General features: G+C 40.9%; 1 protein-coding gene across 4 annotated transcripts in view; it reads left to right on the top strand.

Annotated features, from left to right (window-relative positions):
- Positions 1 to 18,931, top strand: part of LOC127454855 (echinoderm microtubule-associated protein-like 5) — a 206,223-nt gene that overhangs the window by 117,719 nt on the left and 69,573 nt on the right. For all 4 annotated transcript variants that reach the window (XM_051722326.1, XM_051722324.1, XM_051722325.1 and 1 more), the window contains exons 5-6: positions 16,414 to 16,599; positions 17,936 to 18,071. In XM_051722326.1, coding sequence (XP_051578286.1) covers positions 16,414 to 16,599; positions 17,936 to 18,071 — 322 coding nt within the window. The remainder of the gene's footprint in view (positions 1 to 16,413; positions 16,600 to 17,935; positions 18,072 to 18,931) is intronic.

The raw sequence follows: 18,931 nt of genomic DNA, 5'->3' as shown, positions 1-18,931 counted from the left end.
GAAACATCCTATCTGCCAAGAACCTTAAAAAACTGTGTTCAGGTGTACCCAATAGAATTGGTGCTGTTTTAATGGCAAGGGTGGTCACAAAAAATAATAATTTAGCTTTTTTTATGTTTACTGCACTTTGTACAACATTAATTGATCAATCAAAACTATTTATGGCATTACTTTTGAAAATATTTTCACTATACATCACTTTTCACAAATGCCTAAAACTTTTGCACAGTACTGTATGTATATATATATATATATATATATATATATATATATATATATATATATATATATATATATATATATACACACATAATACCACTTATGTTGTGTGCATGATAACTTACAGCAGTTGTCTGTAATTTAATTCCATGTTAATTCTACCTCTTTGAATTCAAATTTGAATTATTGTTCTGCATTCTGGTTTCCACCTCAGTTCACATTAAATTTCACTATTTTATTTTAAATTTAAAAGGCATGCTCTATTCAGTTTTGAATGGTGCACAACCCTGGTTTATAATGGAGTTTTGGCAGATGAATAGCACTGAGTCATTTTGATTATAATAAAGCTTTAGCAGAGCACAGACCTGCAGAACACAGAAGCCTGTGATTCATTGTCGCTCTGAAGCTTCCTGACATAATGCAACCAGACTGTCTGGAACAGTACCATCCAGAGTTGCCAAGTCCGCTTATAATACGCGACTTTGGGCTTCTTCTTTTTTTGAAGTTGCTTGAAAAAATCACGGGTCACGGGTTGCCGTTTTTTGGGCTTGTTTTAAAAAATATGGTTGCTGATTAGGAGAATCTGACAAGCAATTTTTTTTTACATTTATGGTCGCTGTTTTCACCAATGCATTGAGTGACACTGTCTGTTTTGTTTTTAAGGTAGGCAATGTTTTAACTGTGCCAAACATTAACACAATGTAGTTTGACATATATGTGGGGATATCTTGTTTACTTGCTACTATATGTCTAAAACAAACTTTTTAAATACGTTAGAAAGATACAATGCCAATAGTGTTGGAAATTAACGGGGACTCGGGACAAAAATGCCACAGAAATTGACAGAAATATCCCCGAAACTCAGAAACGCTGGTTCTATCAATCTGCATCAGTTCAGTATCATACTCCCACATTAAATTCTGACGATGTACTTCTCTGCCCTGTGCTGCTGTTTATCTGTCTGAAAAGCCTCACCCGCTAGAGGCCAAAAGTGTGCAAGGGATGGATGTTATATAAAGAAGGTGTGAAAACATAATTTAACCAAATGCTACATTTTACTTAATAATAATATCTTAATATGTTAAATAACCATGATGTTAATTAAGACTTTATCATTATCTCTCATCTAAGTGTGGCAGGGTGAGCAAGAGACAGACACAGTGGTGTTGCGTCAAGCCTCGGAGAGGCATTTATTGGAAACAATAATAAATGTAAAAATGTCCAAAAGGGGTAATAAAGTGTCCAAGGGGGAATAGTGTTCATAATAAAGGTGGAATCTGGCATCCTCGCGGTGAACGGGGCTCCTTGAAAGGGGCGGGGTACTGTTCATAAGAAAGCCCAGGCAGGGCTGGGTCAGTCGACTGCTCACGCTCCCCTCCAAAGTCCACGGCGCGTGGGGTGGTGGAGTCACCCCATCTTGTCTTCCCAGGCCTGCGGCAAGTGTGAGGGAAAGGCGACTCGACATCTAGCCCGTCGGCGGCAATGTGAGCAGTTCACCCCCGGCAACTCATTATGGTATCCGGGGGTCCGGCAGCGCGTCCACTCATCCAATCCCTCCCAGTTCTGGTCCTGGGCATGCGAGGATGCCAGTGTGCACACATGGAGATTTGAAGCCAGCTCCCCGAGAAGAGGTGCGCACTGCGTTTTAAAGACAGCGGTGATGAAGCATTATCCCCATCAGGTGTGCTTCATTCACCGCTGACCAAACGAGGCTTATTAATTATGCACCTCTTCTCGCTCTCCCGCCCAACTCCCGTCGTGAGCCTGGATGAAGGGTGGCCCTAAGAGGCGGGGCGATGATGACGAGCCAGAGTGGTGGATAATTCCATGCATTACAGTAATGCATGGAATAGCCTTCATCTCTATAAAACAATAGACTTTTGGAGATCATTAATAATGATGGCGCCACGGATGGCTGCCTCGTTATGGAGTGCTCCAATTGTTTTGTTGTTTTTGTTTGTTTGTCCTGTGTTAAGTAATCTTTTTCCAGTCAGTTTTACCAGAGAAGAACTGCTGAACATTCGACAGCATATACCAGTCAATCTTTTCCCGGATTTTGAATATTCGGACGTTTTGTTGGACATTTTAGTCAGAGGTGCGGCTGTGTTGTTTAAACACGCTATGAGACGCAGGCGAGGGAGATGAGCCGGTGCGCTGTTCAAGCTCCGACGGCATGGCTTTCGAACAGCGCTGCCGAGCATTCATCTTGTGAATCTCCGCTCTCTCCCTAGCAAAACGGAAGAATTACATCTCCTCACCCACACAAACAAGGACTTTTCAACCCCTGCATTCCGGACAGCGCGTTACATCTGCCGGGCTTTCAGCTGTTCAGAGCAGATCGCATCGCGGAGTTAACGGGGAAAACGAGAGGCGGTGGAACATGCTTTTACATCAATGAAAGTTGGTGTACAGATGTAACAACGTTAAAGAAGATGTGCTGTCCTAATTTGGAAGTGCTCTTTATTAACTGTAAGCCTTTCTACTCACCACTGGAGTTTTCCTCGTTTATTTTGGTGAGTGTGTATATCGCACCAAATGCATGTTTGAATGCGGCGCTGACACAGAACAACAATACCCGGACACGGATTATTATTCTTGGGGATTTTAACAAAGCAAATCTCACACGTGAACTGCCCAAATACAAACAGCACATTACATACCCAACCAGAGACAGAAATATACTGGATCACTGCGACACAACAATAAAGGACGCATATCGCTCTGTCCCTAGAGCAGCTTTGGGACTATCTGATCACTGTCTGGTTTACCTTCTTCTAACCTACAGACAGAAATTAAAATCTTCTATGCCTGTAGTAAGGACTGTAAAGAGATGGACCAATGAAGCAGAGCTGGAACTACAAGCCTGCTTTGACTGCACTGATTGGAGTGTTTTTGAAGCTGCAGACACCAATCTGGATGAGCTCACATATACTGTAACATCAAATATCAGTTTCTGTGAGGATATGTGCATTCCTACTAGGACTTATATAACATTTAACAACGACAAACCATGGTTTACAGCTGAACACAGGCAGCTTCGTCAGGCCAAAGAGGATGCCTACAGAGCTGGGGATAAAGTCTTGTACAATCAGGCCAGGAACACACTGAATAAGGGAATCAGAGTGGCTAAAAGAAGATACTCTGAGAAGCTGAAAAACAAGTTTTCAGCTAACAACCCTGCATCAATGTGGAGTGGCATGAAACAACTTATGAATTACAAGACTCCTACCCCCAAACCTGTGGTGGACCAACAACTGGCTGACGACCTGAATGTGTTCTACTGTAGATTTGAAAGGCCCAATCTCACACCCCACACCCACTCTGAACTTCACTTCACAGAAACACCAACACCTCCTGCAACCCCCCTCCTCCCCCCTCCTGCTACTCAACCTGCACTTAAGATCTGTGAAGATGATGTGAGCCAGGTCTTTTGGAAACAAAATACGAGAAAATCTTCAGGCCTAGATGGCGTTTCACCTGCATGTCTTAGATCCTGTGCTAACCAGCTGGCCCCCATCTTCACACAGATCTTCAATAGATCACTGGAGCAGTGTGAAGTCCCATGCTGCTTCAAATGTTCCACTATCATCCCCATCCCAAAGAAACCAAAAATCACAGGACTTAATGACTAAAGACCTGTCGCCCTGACATCTGTGATCATGAAGTCATTTGAGAGACTGGTGTTGGCCCACCTGAAAGACATCACTGGACTCTTTCTAGATCCCCTTCAATTTGCTTATCGAGCAAACAGGTCTGTGGATGATGCAGTCAACATGGGATTGCATCATATCCTGCAACATCTGGACAGACCAGGGACATATGCAAGGATCCTTTTTGTGGACTTCAGTTCGGCTTTCAACACCATCATCCCAGCTATTCTCCGGACTAAATTACACCAACTCTCTGTTCCCACGTCTATCTTTTAGTGGATTACCAGCTTTCTGACAGACAGACAGCAGCTTGTGAGACAGGGGAAATTCACTTCCAGCACCTGTTCAATCAGCACTGGTGCCCCCCAGGGATGTGTGCTCTCCCCACTACTCTTCTCCCTCTACACCAACGACTGCATCGCCAAGGACCCCTCTGTCAAGATCCTGAAGTTTGCAGACGACACCACTGTTATCGGCCTCATCCGAGATGACAATGAGTCTGCATACAGAAGGGAGGTTAACAGCTGGCTGTCTGGTGCAGTCAAAACAACCTTGAGCTGAACATGCTCAAAACGGTGGAGATGATTGTGGACTTCAGGAGGAACACCCCAACACTGACACCCCTCACCATTCTAAACAGCACTGTGGCAGCAGTGGAGTCATTCAGGTTCCTGGGCACTACCATCTCACAGGATCTGAAGTGGGAGACCCACATTGACTCCTTTACGAAAAAGGCCCAGCAGAGGTTGTACTTCCTTCACCAGTTGAGGAAGTTCAACCTGCCACAGGCGCTGCTGATACAGTTCTACTCAGCAGTCATTGAGTCTGTCCTCTGCACTTCTATAACTGTCTGGTTTGGTTCAGCTATGAAATTGGATATCAGAAGACTACAAAGGACAGTTTGGACTGCTGAGAGGATTATTGGTTGCCCCCTGCCCTCCCTTCAAGAACTATACACTTCCAGAGTGAGGGAAAAGGCTGGAAAAATCACTCTGGACCCCATCACCCTGCCATTACTTTTTTGAACTGTTGCCTTCTGGCCAACAATTCAGAGCTCTGAGCACCAGAACCATCAGGCACAGGAACAGTTTTTTCACCCAGGCTATCCATCTCATGAACAGTTAAAACTGCCCCTTTGAACAATAATTAATGTGCAATACACAGCTTAGTCTTTTTATATTATCCAACACATCCTACCTCTTCTGCCATTACATTCCCTTGCACTGTACATAACCGATTTGTATTTAGATTTGCACTACATATGTGTATGTGTGTGTGTATGTATGTATATATATTCATATATGTATGTGTGTGTATATATATATGTGTGTGTGTGTGTGTGTGTGTATGTGTATGTATGTGTGTGTATATTGTAGCAAATTAGCTTAAAAAGGGAATTATTTATAATTAATTATAACTGGTTATAATTAATAATAAATATTTAGATTAGATCTTAGAATTAACTGTAGCAGAATCGATATTACAATTACTTGATCCGTCCGTCCAGCGAGCAGACAATATAATTATTTATCAATTCTAGGAAGATTACTTTCCTGGCCAAGGAACAATAGCCGTCCTACTTATACAGTGCTAGCAGTAGTTTAGCATGTAGCAAGGAGCAACATTCAGTGACTTTGAATTATGAGCGGAACACAGAGACAATCAATTGTGAATATAAGGGATTTAATAAATGAAACTATAACTAACATACAAACAAACTAAGCAAAACATACATATATAGAATGAAGGAATAGTAGGAAAAAGAGAGAGAGAGCAAAGAATGGCAGTATTTCAAGGGTTTTAAAACTCTCAGTTAACCACAACCTAAATGAGAATCATCAGAGGCACAATACACCTTAAAAGGGGTTCAAACTTAAACGCGCATCTAATCAGTTGTAAATGGTTACTTGCATTGGTTTGTTGCTGAATAAGAGTCTTGATGCGGTAGACGAGGTTCTCGACGATTTCTTTAGGAGTGAGTTGAAGCAGTCCACAGGAAATCCACAAAGTTACTTGAAGGTAAACACTGCCAGAAGGTTAAACTCAAGAGAGAGTTTTGGAGTGGGTTGGTCTCAAGAAGAAGAGTTTTGAGCGATGATTTCTTTGCGCTCTGGAGTTTTGATAGTTCATTGCCGCACCCATTTTGTGGGTGGAGTGGCCAATCAGAGGCATGCATTTTGAGCGGGAGAAACATCCTTTGTCTCCGTTTATGGCCCATTCGCATTTTATTGCTGATCTGGACCGCTAGTGCAGCTTTTAATTCAAAACATAGTAAGAATTGTTCGATGCATTTCACGACCACATGGTGTACATTATTGTGTGAGAAATAAAGGGAAGATCGTTTTGATACCAAGAAGGTAACCTCCAGACGATATTAAAGCAGAGATACACTCATACACTTGAATATAGGCATTTAACGTCTAACTAATACAAGTAAAGGGTTTTAACCAAGTTAATATAATAGGGGAATATACATACAACACATGCACATAGCAGATACATTTATAACTGCTTACTATGGCCTAAATAGAGAAAATGTCTTTAGGTGTGTGTGTGACGTGTATTGGAATTACTGGAGACAGACAACTGCTCTGGTGCCTGGCACGGGGGGAGTCACCTCCCTTTCTGTGGAATGTGTTTGAAGCTTGATGGAGACACTTCAGAGGAGACCTGTTTTAGCATCCTTTTGATAGTGATAAAGACCATCTGCAATTTAGCACCCATATAAATGTAAACGTGGAGACCAGGTCAGTAATTTATATGCAAATGTCAAAAGGCTAAAAGGTTTTTTTTTCAAACAAAGTTTTTTTCAAACAAAGTGTAATTAGCCATCACTGATCTTACACAGACGTTACAATATGTATGTAAACATATAAGGGAGTGGTGGCTCAGTGGTTAAGGCTCTGGGTTACTGATCAGAAGGTTGAGAGTTCAAGCCCCTGCACTGCCAAGATGCCACTGTTGGGCTCTTGAGCAAGGCCCTTGATCCTATCTGCTCCAGGGGCACCATATCATGGCTGACCCTGCATTCTTCAGCTTAGCTGGGATATGTGACAAAAATAATTTCACTGTATATGTGTAATAAATTAATTATATGTATGTATATTCTATATATACTTTTTTCTTTTCAATATTTATCTATTTGTATTCAATTTTTTTTTTTTTTTTTTTTTTAAAGTCTTGTTGCTGTTTTTGTATTGTTGTGTACTGGAAGCTCCTGTCACCAAGACAAATTCCTTGTATGTGTAAGCATACTTGGCAATAAAGCTCATACTGATTTTGATTCTAAAATAGAATTTTAGGAGAAATGTGTTTCTTTTTGCCTATTTTTAAAGCCAAAATTTTACTTGCAAGTGTAAAGCAACTTTTAAGAACTCAATACCTCAACAAATGGGGAAAAAAACCCACTGAACTGTGATTTCCGCATTGTTGTGCAACTATTTTCAATTGTTCTAATAATAAGAACATTTTCTTGAGTACCAAATTAGCACTTTAGAATGCTTTTGTAAGGAATAGGTGACACAGTATATGTTTGCCATCACAGGTAAAGAAAAATTTGAATAAATACAACTTAAAACAATTATTTCAAACTGTAATAATAATTTGCAATTAAATATTTTGGCAGTATTTTTGATCAATTTAATGCATCCTTTGTGAAAGGAAGCATCAATTTCTTTCAAGAACAAAAATGTCTTTGTGTTCTAAGCGTATATTTATATATAAAATAATTTTTATAAAGTAACTTGTAATGTAATTACATGAGTAGTTTTTCAGCAAATTACTTATTTACTCTTACTTGAGTCATAATATTTCTGAGTAATTTACTCACTTGTACTCAAGTGAATTATTTCTTCAGTAGCAGTCCTTTTACTAAAGTAAAAAAAAAATCAGTATTCTTTCCACCACTGCATAACAGGCTATGATTATATTGGGCTTGTTTTGGGCTTGTTTTTGAAGCTGCGGTTGCTTATTTGTCTTGTGAGAGATGGCATCACTGGTACCGCCCACCCCAGTCGAGGCCTGCTAATGGGCCAGTAACAGCTTTTTCATCTTTTTACATCCCCTTTCTTCCTCATGCCAGGCTGTTTATAGTAGATACAGAAGTTCCTTGGCTTCAATTTAAATTGAATGAACTATAATTAGTAGAATTAAAAGCAAAAGAAATGTAAGATGATCTTTTGATGAGTGTAAAGGACCTGGAAAATTGTGATTATTAGGGGCCCAATGGAAAATGTTATTGCTTTGGTTTCTCTTGAATAGCGCAAGGGATCTCAAAAAAGATGCCCTTTAAAATATGGTGCCGCAGATGGCTGCTTCAGTGTGGAGCTATCTAGCGTTTTTGTTACTTTTGTTTGTCATGTTTTTTATTATTCTGACATTTATTAGACATCTTAGTTGGGGGTGCAGCAGTGCTCTACAAGCAATCCAAATGACGCACGCAGCATTGCAACAGCTGGCTGATCACATCACAGACTCAGAGCAACAACACCCGGACTCACTTGTTATTATTCTGGGACTCTCTGATCACTGTCTGGTTCATCTTCTCCCGACCTACAAGCAGAAACTAAAATCAGCTAAGCCTGTTGTAAGGACTGTAAAGAGATGGACCAATGAAGCAGAGCTGGAACTACAAGCCTGCTTTGACTGCACTGATTGGAGTGTTTTTGGGCTGCAGACACCAATTTGGACGAGCTCACAGATACTGTTATATCATATATCAGTTTCTGTGAGGATATGTGCATCCTTACTAGGACATTTTTATCTTTCAATAACGATAAACTATGGTCTACAGGAAAACTCAAACAGCTTCGTCATGCCAAAGAGGATGTTTAAAGATGTGGGGATAAAATATTGTACAACCAGGCCAGGAACACACTTACTAAGGAAATCAGAATGGCTAAAAGAAGCAACTGAAAAGCTGAAAAAACAGTTTTCAGCCAACGATCTTACATCTGTGTGGAAAGGCCTAAAAAGCATCACCAAGTACAAGACATCTCCCCCTCACTCAAATCAAATCAAATCAAATCAAATCACTTTATTGTCACACAGCCATATACACAAGTGCAATGGTGTGTGAAATTCTTGGGTGCAGTTCCGATCAACATAGCAGTTGTGACAGTGATGAGACATATAACAATTTACAATAAACATCAAATTAACACAACGCAATTTAAACATCTGTTATACATAATTAAACTCGACTTAAAACATCATTTTAACACAACACAATTTAAACATCTGTTATACATAATTACACTCAACTTAAAACATCAAATTAACACAACACAATTTAAACATCTGTTATACATAATTACACAACTTAAAACATCAAATTAACACAACACAATTTAAACATCTGTTATACACAATTACACTCAACAATATACAAATAATAACATACACTGTACAGTATACAATATGCCGGTTTTTTTTTTTTTTTTTTTTTTGTTTTTTTTTGTTTTTTTTTTACTATATAGATACTATATAGATACACATTATTCAATAAAAATTAAAATATATATGAAAAAAGTATATATATAGAATGTACAGTATTGTACTGTATTGACATTCAGGCTGTCGGTTGATAGTCAGTTGTTAAGAGAGACATAATATAATGACAGTAATATAATTTATGACAGTCCGGTGTGAGATAAAAGAGTAATAAAGTGCAGGGCTGATGTATTTTGATCGTGGGAGATCAAGAGTTCAGAAGTCTGATTGCTTGGGGGAAGAAGCTATCATGGAGTCGGCTGGTGCGGGTCCTGATGCTGCGATACCGCCTACCTGATGGTAGCAGTGAGAACAGCCCATGGCTCGGGTGGCTGGAGTCTCTGATGATCCTCCGAGCTTTTTTCACACACCGCCTTGTATATATTTCCTGGAGGGAGGGAAGCTCACCTCCGATGATGTGTTTGGCAGTTCGCACCACCCTTTGCAGTGCTTTGCGGTTGTGGGCAGTGCTATTGCCGTACCAGGCGGAGATACAGCCAGTCAGGATGCTCTCCACAGTGCAGGTGTAGAACCGTGTGAGGATGTGGCGGTTCATTCCAAACTTCCTCAGCCGTCTCAGGAAGAAAAGGCGCTGATGAGCCTTCTTCACAACGACTTCAGTGTGGACGGACCATGTGAGTTCCTCAGTGATGTGGACACCCAGGAACTTGAAGCTGCTGACTCTCTCCACTGGTGCTCCATTGATGGTGATTGGACTGTGTTCTCTGTCTTTTCTTCTGAAGTCCACCACAAGCTCCTTTGTCTTACTGACGTTGAGGGAGAGGTTGTGCTCCTGACACCAGTGTGTCAGAGTGTGCACCTCCTCTCTGTAGGCTGTTTCATCATTGTCAGTGATCAGACCTACCACCGTCGTGTCATCAGCAAACTTAATGATGGCATTGGAGTTATGTGTTGCCACACAGTCATGTGTGTACAGGGAATACAGTAGTGGGCTGAGAACACAGCCCTGCGGGGCTCCAGTGTTGAGGGTCAGTGATGAGGAGATGTTGCTGCCTATTCTAACCACCTGGCGTCTGCTTGACAGGAAGTCCAGGATCCAGCTGCACAGTGAGCTGTTTAAGCCCAGAGCCCGGAGTTTCTCATCTAGCTTGGAGGGCACTATGGTGTTGAATGCTGAGCTGTAGTCTACAAACAGCATTCTCACATAAGTGTTCTTTTTTTCCAGGTGGGAGAGAGCAGTGTGTATTGTAGATGCAATGGCATCATCAGTGGAGCGATTGTTGCGGTAAGCAAACTGCAGCGGGTCAAGATTGAGTGGTAATACAGAGCAGATGTAATCTCTGATTAGTCTCTCAAAACATTTGCTGATGATGGGGGTCAGAGCAACAGGACGCCAGTCATTTAAACAAGTTATGTTCGATTGTTTTGGAACAGGCACAATGGTGGATGTTTTAAAGCATGTGGGGACTACAGACAAAGAGAGGGAAAGGTTGAAAATGTCCGTAAAAACACCAGCCAGCTGGTTCGCACACGCTCTGATGACGCGGCCCGGAATGCCGTCTGGACCCGCGGCTTTGCGGATATTCACCAGTCGGAAGGATCGGGTTACATCCGCTACAGAGACGGAGAGTGAACTAACCTCTGTAGCTTCGGCCGTGAGAGCTCTCTCCGCGAGGGCGGTGTTATTTCCCTCGAAACGAGCATAAAAAGTATTTAGCTCATCCGGTAGAGAGGCAGCGGTGTTCATGGCGGAGTTTTTATTCCCTTTAAAGTCCGTGATGATGTTAATTCCCTGCCACATGCTTCTAGAGTTGGTGGTGTTAAACTGTCCTTCAATCTTACTCCTGTACTGGCATTTTGCTGTTTTGATAGTTTTTCGGAGGGCATAACTGGCTTGTTTATGCTCCTCCGCGTTCCCGGAATTAAAAGCGGAGGTCCGCACATTAAGTGCCGCGCGAACATCGCTGTTGATCCACGGCTTCTGATTCGGATAGATTCGCACAGTTCTGGTCGGAATCACTTCCTCTACACACGTTCTGATGAAACACATTACGCTATCAGCGTAAAGCTCGATGTCGTCATCAGAGGCGGACCGGAACATCTCCCAGTCCGTGCGATCAAAACAGTCTTGTAGCGTGGAGTCTGATTGGTCCGACCAGCACTGGATCGTTCTGAGGGTGGGTGCTTCCTGTTTCAGTTTCTGCCTGTAAGCGGGCAGAAGCAGAATGGAAGAGTGGTCCGATTTGCCAAATGGTGGGCGGGGGAGGGATTTGTAGCCATCCCGGAACGGAGAGTAGCAATGGTCCAAAACCCGGTCCCCTCGTGTGTTGAAACTAATGTGCTGGTGGTATTTTGGTGCGACTGATTTTAAACTGGCTTTATTAAAGTCCCCGGTCACAATGAACGCGGCCTCAGGGTGCGCGGTTTCCTGCTCACTTATACTCCCATACAGTTCCTTGAGTGCCCGGTCTGTGTCGGCTTGTGGGGGAATGTACACAGCAGTGATAATGACCGCTGTGAATTCCCTCGGTAGCCAGAATGGTCGACACAGAAGCATAAGAAATTCCAGATCAGGAGAACAGAAAGACTTGATGGAATGTACGTTCCTCTGATCACACCAGGATTTGTTGATCATAAAACATACACCACCTCCTCTAGTTTTACCTGAGAGGTCTTTCGCTCTGTCCGCTCGGAGCATGGAGAACCCCGCGGGTTCAATGGCTGAGTCTGGAATCTCCGCAGACATCCAAGTTTCCGTAAGGCAGATAACGCAGCAGTCCCTCGTCTCTCGTTGGAAAGAGATCCGCGCTTTCAGCTCGCAGAGCTTGTTATCCAGAGACTGAACATTTGCCAGTAGAATAGTGGGTAGCGGGGGTCGATTTGCGCGGCGTCTTACTCTGATGAGAACGCCGGCTCTGTTTCCCCTTTTCCTCCTGCGTTTCCGCGGCCGTGCTGCCCAGACAAAGGGCTCCGCTTGCGTGTTTGTAAACAGCGGGTCGGCATTGAGGAATGTGAAGTCCGGTTTACGGTGTGAGATCGCTGAGCCAATGTCCAAAAGTGTTTGTCTGTCGTAGACAATAAGGCAGACAACATCCAAGACAAAAAACATAAGAATTGTAAACAAAACAAACAAACCATTGCTATGTTGTGTCGGAGCTCGCAACGCAGCAGCCATACTCGGCGCCATCTATGTAGAGAGTCAACTAATGAACTGAATGTGTTTTACTGCAGGTTTGAAAAGCCCATTCTCACACCCCTCTCCCGCTCTGATCTTCACTTCACACACACACACACACACACACACACACACACCATCCGGGACGGTGACGAGTCTGCATACAGACGAGAGGTTGATCAGCTGGCTGTCTGGTGCGGTCACAACAACCTTGAGCTGAACACACTCAAAACAGTGGAGATGATAGTGGACTTCAGGAGAAATCCCCCCGCGCTCCACCTCACCATCCTGAACAGCACTGTGGCAGCAGTGGAGTCATTCAGGTTCCTGGGCTCTACGATCTCTCAGGACCTGAAGTGGGACACCCACATAGACTCCATTGTGAAGAAGGCTCAGTAGAGGTTGTACTTCCTTCGCCAGCTGAGGAAGTTCAACTTGCCACAGGAGCTGCTGACACAGTTCTACCCGGCCATCATTGAGTCTGTCCTGTGTACATTTATAACTGTCTGGTTTGGTTCAGCCACTAAATCAGACAGAAAGAAACTACAATGGACAGTCAGGAATGCTGAGAGGATTATTGGTGCCCCCCTGCCCACCCTCCAAGAACTGTACGTCTCCAGAGTGAGGAAACATGCAGGTAGAATCCCTTTGGACTCCACACACCCTGCCCACTCCCTCTTTGAACTGTTGTCCTTTGGCCAGCACTACAGAGCACTGAGCGCCAGGACATCCAGGCACAAGAACAGTTTTTACCCTCAGGCCATCTTTTTCTTGAACAATTAAACTGCCTCAGGGCTCCCCCATACTGCAATAATATAAATACATATCTCATGTACATATGTAAATTCACATATTTAATTCAATAACTGTACATACCCCTACCTTTACATCACCACTTGCACATGTACATACACCATTCTGTTATGTGTCTTATTATTTGTGTCCACTTATACTCTTACCATGTTTTATATTCTGTGTCTCACTGTAATGTTCTGTGTGCACTTGTTTCTCCTATCACCAAAAAAAATTCCTTGTTGACGTGAGAACACTTGGCAATAAAGCTCAATTTGATTCTGATTCTGAAAGTTTAAGATCTCAGATTTTAATGATTTAAAAATATAAATGTGGATAGCATAGTCAGATAATGTGGTTGTGGGAGAATGTGATGAAAAATGTTCATATTGAAATCTCTGACCAAACATATTCAAGTCACTGATGTAGAGTCAAAACAGTCAAGTCTCAAATCCCTGTTGATCATAATTTCAAGTTAGTTTTATAAATAAATCTGTAATCTGTTAATTCAATAAATCTGTAAATGTGCAATTTCTGTTCATTTTCACCATAGTAAATGAATGGGTAACTATGGTAGCCAGGATTTGTTATACCTTCATGCTAAAACATACCCCTCGTATAAAATGCATTTATATGTATAAATTGCAAAAGTCCTACAGATATACAAGCAGTTCTTAAAATAGAGGTTGTGTGCTTGTCTGTAAACCTTAGAAGTTTAATTTAGACTCCAAGTCTAGTCTCAAGGCAATTCCTTACAAGTCTTAAATTTTTCTCAAGAGGACAAATCTGTAAAGCAGAAGACTTAAACAAGTCTCCATTTGATTTCGATTTAATTAAAAACTGTCTTTGAAATCTGTGTAGGTGGCTTTCGGTTTGCTCACAGAAGACTGTTTCACAGCAGCTGAGGACGATATGAGGTCACTCACAGAGTTGACCCTGTCATTCTCTCAAACAGGAGTGTGTGACCTCAGGAAATAGAGCTCCAAGGTGTCACACATGCCCCCACACACATTTACACAGCTGAATCAAAGTCAATGAGCCAATTACAATGAGTTTGCTGTGGAGGCTATCAGAGTTTGTTCTGGATGGAGATTGTGCCTGTGCATTTTAATGACATGTTTAATGAGTGTAAGCATTATTATGTTTGCACGCTTGCGTGTGTTTGAGAGCATGTTATAGCAGGCAAATTTATTTTGCTCGTAATAAGATTGCCACAAAACCAAATTTTCAGTTGTCAATACCAATACAGCAGTATTGGAGTAGTGAGTGGTTTCTCTTTTTCTTGTCAATATTTTTTGAGACATATTAATGACTTAATAGACAGCAACAGGTCTATTAGGCTGCATGTACACTGCACAGCCTAATACACAAATCCATTTTGACCAAAAAAAGAAAAGAAAATTTGTCCCACCTGTTTTTATCCACAAGAAATAACCAGCATACCTCAGCAAGATGTGTATATTACCAAGATGTGTATTTGATTGTTTATATTTTAGTATTTCAGTATGAACTTGCAGTACCAGTATTTTTGACATCTTTAGGGCACATTTACGTATTTTCGGTCACACACTTTATTCAACAAGATCTGTCTATTTGTTACTACAATATACATTTCTTTTTTTTTTTTATCCACTTTTTCTCCCATTTTGGAATGCACAATTCCCACTACTTAGTAGGTCCTCATGGTGGCACGGTTAATCACCTCAATCCGGGTGGCAGAGGACAAGTCTTAGTTACCTCCGCTTCTGAGACAGTCAATCTGCGCATCTTATCACGTAGCTCGTTGTGCATAACACCGCGGAGACTCTGCATGTGGAGGCTCATGCTACTCTCTGCGATCCACGCAAAACTTACCATGCGCCCCATTGAGAGCGAGAACCACTAATCACGACCACGAGGAGGTTACCCCATGTGACTCTACCCTCCCTAGCAACTGGGCCAATTTGGTTGCTTAGGAGACCTGGCTGGAGTCACTTAGCACTACACTATACATTTTTCATGAAACAGCAATTGATATGCAATACAAGTATTTACATCATTTTTATCCTAGGGACTTTTAATTCCAAAATATATAAAAAATCTCCTTAGTCTTTGCCTGTTGTATTGTCTGCCAGCTTTAATCCTTAGTCTGAATGCTTTAAAAAAATGAGTTTCTTCTTCTGAACACAATTGAAGATTTTTAGAAGAATATATCAGCTCTGTAGGTCCATATAGTGCAAGTGAATGGTGACCAGAACTTTGAAGCTCTAAAAAAGACATAAAGGCAGCATAAAAGTAATCCATACGACTCCAGTGGTTTAATCCATGTCTTCTGAAGCGCTATGATAGGTGTGGGGGAGAAACAAATCAAGTCAAGTCATTTTTATTGTATAGCGCTTTTCACAACACACATCATTTCAAAGCAGCTTTACAAAAAATTAAGCTGTAATATCTATAATTTCTTAGAGTCATCATTGTGCAGTTTGATAAAAAGCTTTATTTTAACTCCTTAAAATAAATAAATAAATAAAAATGAGTAAATAATATTTGTATTTAGACCCCCAGTGAGCAAGCTAAAAGCGACTGTGGCAAGGAACATAAAACTCTATCAGATGTTGGTTAATGGAGAAAAATATCCTTGGGGGAAACCAGACTCACTATGGGGGCCAGTTCCCTTCTGGCTCAATATTTAAGCCTTTTTTTTTACTATAAATTCTCCTCCCTGCCCAGTATATGGCGATATGCACTAAGAATGCAAATTGCCAAAAACAAAAGAAGAAGAATGTGAAAGTGAAAGTAAAGAGATTTATAGTAAAAAAGGAATTAAATATTGATCTGTTTCTCACCCACACCTATCATATCACTTCTCAAGAAATGGATTTAACCACTGGAGTCATATGAATTACTTTTATGCTGCCTTTATGTGCTTTTTGGACCTTCAAAGTTCTGATCACCATTCACTTGCATTGTCTGGACCTACAGAGCTGAAATATTCTTCTAAAAATCTTTGTCTGTGTTCTGCAGAAGAAAAAAAGTCACACATCCGGGATGGCATGAGAGTGAGTAAATAATGAGATCATTTTTATTTTTGGGTAAACGATCCCTTTAACACTGTACATTCAAGAACTGTTCTCCCTCACCCCTCAGTTTTGGAGTCTGTGTGGGAACGCTCTGACTCCTAAGCGTGGCATGTTTGGGAAGACCGGAGATCTGCAGACAATCCTCTGTCTGGCCTGCGCAAGAGATGAGATCACATATTCAGGTGCCTTGAACGGAGACATCTACGTCTGGAAGGGAATAAATTTAATCCGGACAGTTCAAGGGGCTCATGGGGTAAGTGAGGGGAAGTTTTCCACAACCTCTACCGGAATGACCTCTGACCTATGTGACATCACATACCATAGCATTTTTAAGAAATCTAATCCATTACTTCTCTCACTGCTTTAACTGCTTTGGGTTGCAGACAACCAATAATTCATTTAAAGGAATATTCCGGTTCAATATAAGTTAAGGTCAATCGACAGCATTTATGCCATAATGTTAATTACCACAAAAATTATTTCGACTCATTCCTTCTTTTCATTATAATAGCAAAAATCGAGGTATCAGTAAATCACTTACAATGAACATGAATGGGGCCAGTTTTTGTAGGGTTTAAAGGCCGAAATGTGAAGCTTATAATTTTATAAAAGCACTTATATTAATTCTTATATTAATGTTAAAATTGTTATATTAAAGGTTAAAATGACTGAATAGCTGTCATCAGAGCTTTTGGATGGATATTGCATAACGTTTGGCTGTACAAGTCTTTGTTGTCTTTTCTTTTTTCATACTTACAGCTTTTGATACTTAGAGCTGTTCCAGGAGAAGAGCACTGTGGTCCATGTTAAGGATGGCAAATACCTCTGTCATAATTGCTTAGTTTTATCTTAAATGTTCTACTTCATTTAAATATTTAGCAATTATGTGGATTATTTAATGGACTATGTTGTTTACATGTTATTTACTTTCTTAATACACATTCCTGGTCTTATTGTTCACAATTAATCAGTGCACCTTAATTCAAGCAAAAAATAAAATATAAAATAAAAAATAAAATCGTACTGTAATAACATGTTTCGCCACTAAAATGTCCTTCGTTTTTGTCTGACATCACCAAGGCCATATTAATGTTAACCAATAGCCAAATAGTCAAATATTGTTGTTTGTTTATATGTTATTTACTTTCAAAATGCACAGATTTTAATTTAGTAAAGCACATATCTTAATTTGTAGTCTTTCATCTAAATGTAATAACTTGCTCAGACCTTTTCGGCTGACATCACCAAAGGCCCTGTGGGCCGTTGGTCAATATTGACCAATAATGAATTTTAATTAAAAGTTCCGCCCTACTTTTCTTTTTTCACATTACATATTTATTCGCTCAAAAATATGTCACATAATGTAAGTTAAATGGGTTCTGAATGCTGTTTCATGTTGACTTCAAGATCTGACCTTTTGAAACTATACTTTACTTGACTTTTAGTGCAGTCACTGCAGTGTTCAATACTGTCATGAAGTTTGAGACAGTAGATTTAAGGTTCTCTGATTTAATTGTTTTAGTTGTCACTTGTCAGAGACGTTCAGCCACTGAGAGGCCCTGTGTGTGTGTGTACGCGTGTGTGTGCAGTCAGGGATTTTCAGCATGAACGCTTGTGAGGAAGGCTTTGCCACGGGAGGCAGGGATGGCTGCATCCGGTTATGGGACATGAACTTTAAACCCATCACCGTCATTGACCTCAGGGAAACAGACCAGGGATATAAGGGTGAGTCAGAGCATTTCAAAGAAACTATTAATTTGTTTAACCCATGAAGTTGCCAGTTGTCTTTATTTGATAAATTTAACAGGATCCCACAATCCAACAGTCCTTTGTCTCTAACAGCGCTCTATCTCTTTTCTTCTTTTACTTTCATTTTCCCTGACTCATCAGTAGCTAGAGGTGAAAATTCAAGAGGTGCGTTGTAGTGGTCAGTGTTCTTTATACAGGCCGTATGCCCTGTTATATCCATACTGTAGCTCTAACCTCTGTTTGTCACCAATCCTAATTTAAAGCTGCATTTACACTGCAAGGCCCAATGCACAGATGCAATATTTTGACTCACATTCACCAAAGACATAACTAATTGTGTTTATATTCAGTTTCGTCCTTCTTTTGGAGAGTATGGCTTTCTGTACAGCTCATAACAAAATTAAATAAACTACAGCTCTGTTCCTGAACATAGTGAGCTGCCTATGTAGGCAGCATTTTAAGTCATCATAGGTGTTTCAAATGGTAGGCAACTTAATTATGCTGCATCCTAAGTAGGGTTGCAAACCGTCCTGTATAATACAGATTTGTTCCGTATTTGAAGGAACAAAATTGCGTTCCGTATGAAATCCTTACGGGACGACGTTTGTACCGTATTTTAGCGTCTTAAAAAAACTGCTGAGAATGTTTCACAAATCGAAAGAAATGGACCTGAAACAATGACCTTTAGCGTGAATTGTGTGAGATATCAGCTGTTTCTATGTTACACAGATAGCACACTTGACAGAAAAGGCCGGGGGAAAAATCTAAGAAAATCAGTGCATGTTTTCTGTTGTGTTTTTAGTCAGAATTAGGAGAATTTTGTCAAACATACAGCA

Source organism: Myxocyprinus asiaticus, chromosome 17 (assembly GCF_019703515.2).
Source record: "Myxocyprinus asiaticus isolate MX2 ecotype Aquarium Trade chromosome 17, UBuf_Myxa_2, whole genome shotgun sequence".
NCBI lineage: Eukaryota > Metazoa > Chordata > Actinopteri > Cypriniformes > Catostomidae > Myxocyprinus > Myxocyprinus asiaticus.
The sequence above is the reverse complement of the archived record's forward strand: the minus strand, read 5'-3'. Positions and strand labels throughout refer to the sequence as shown.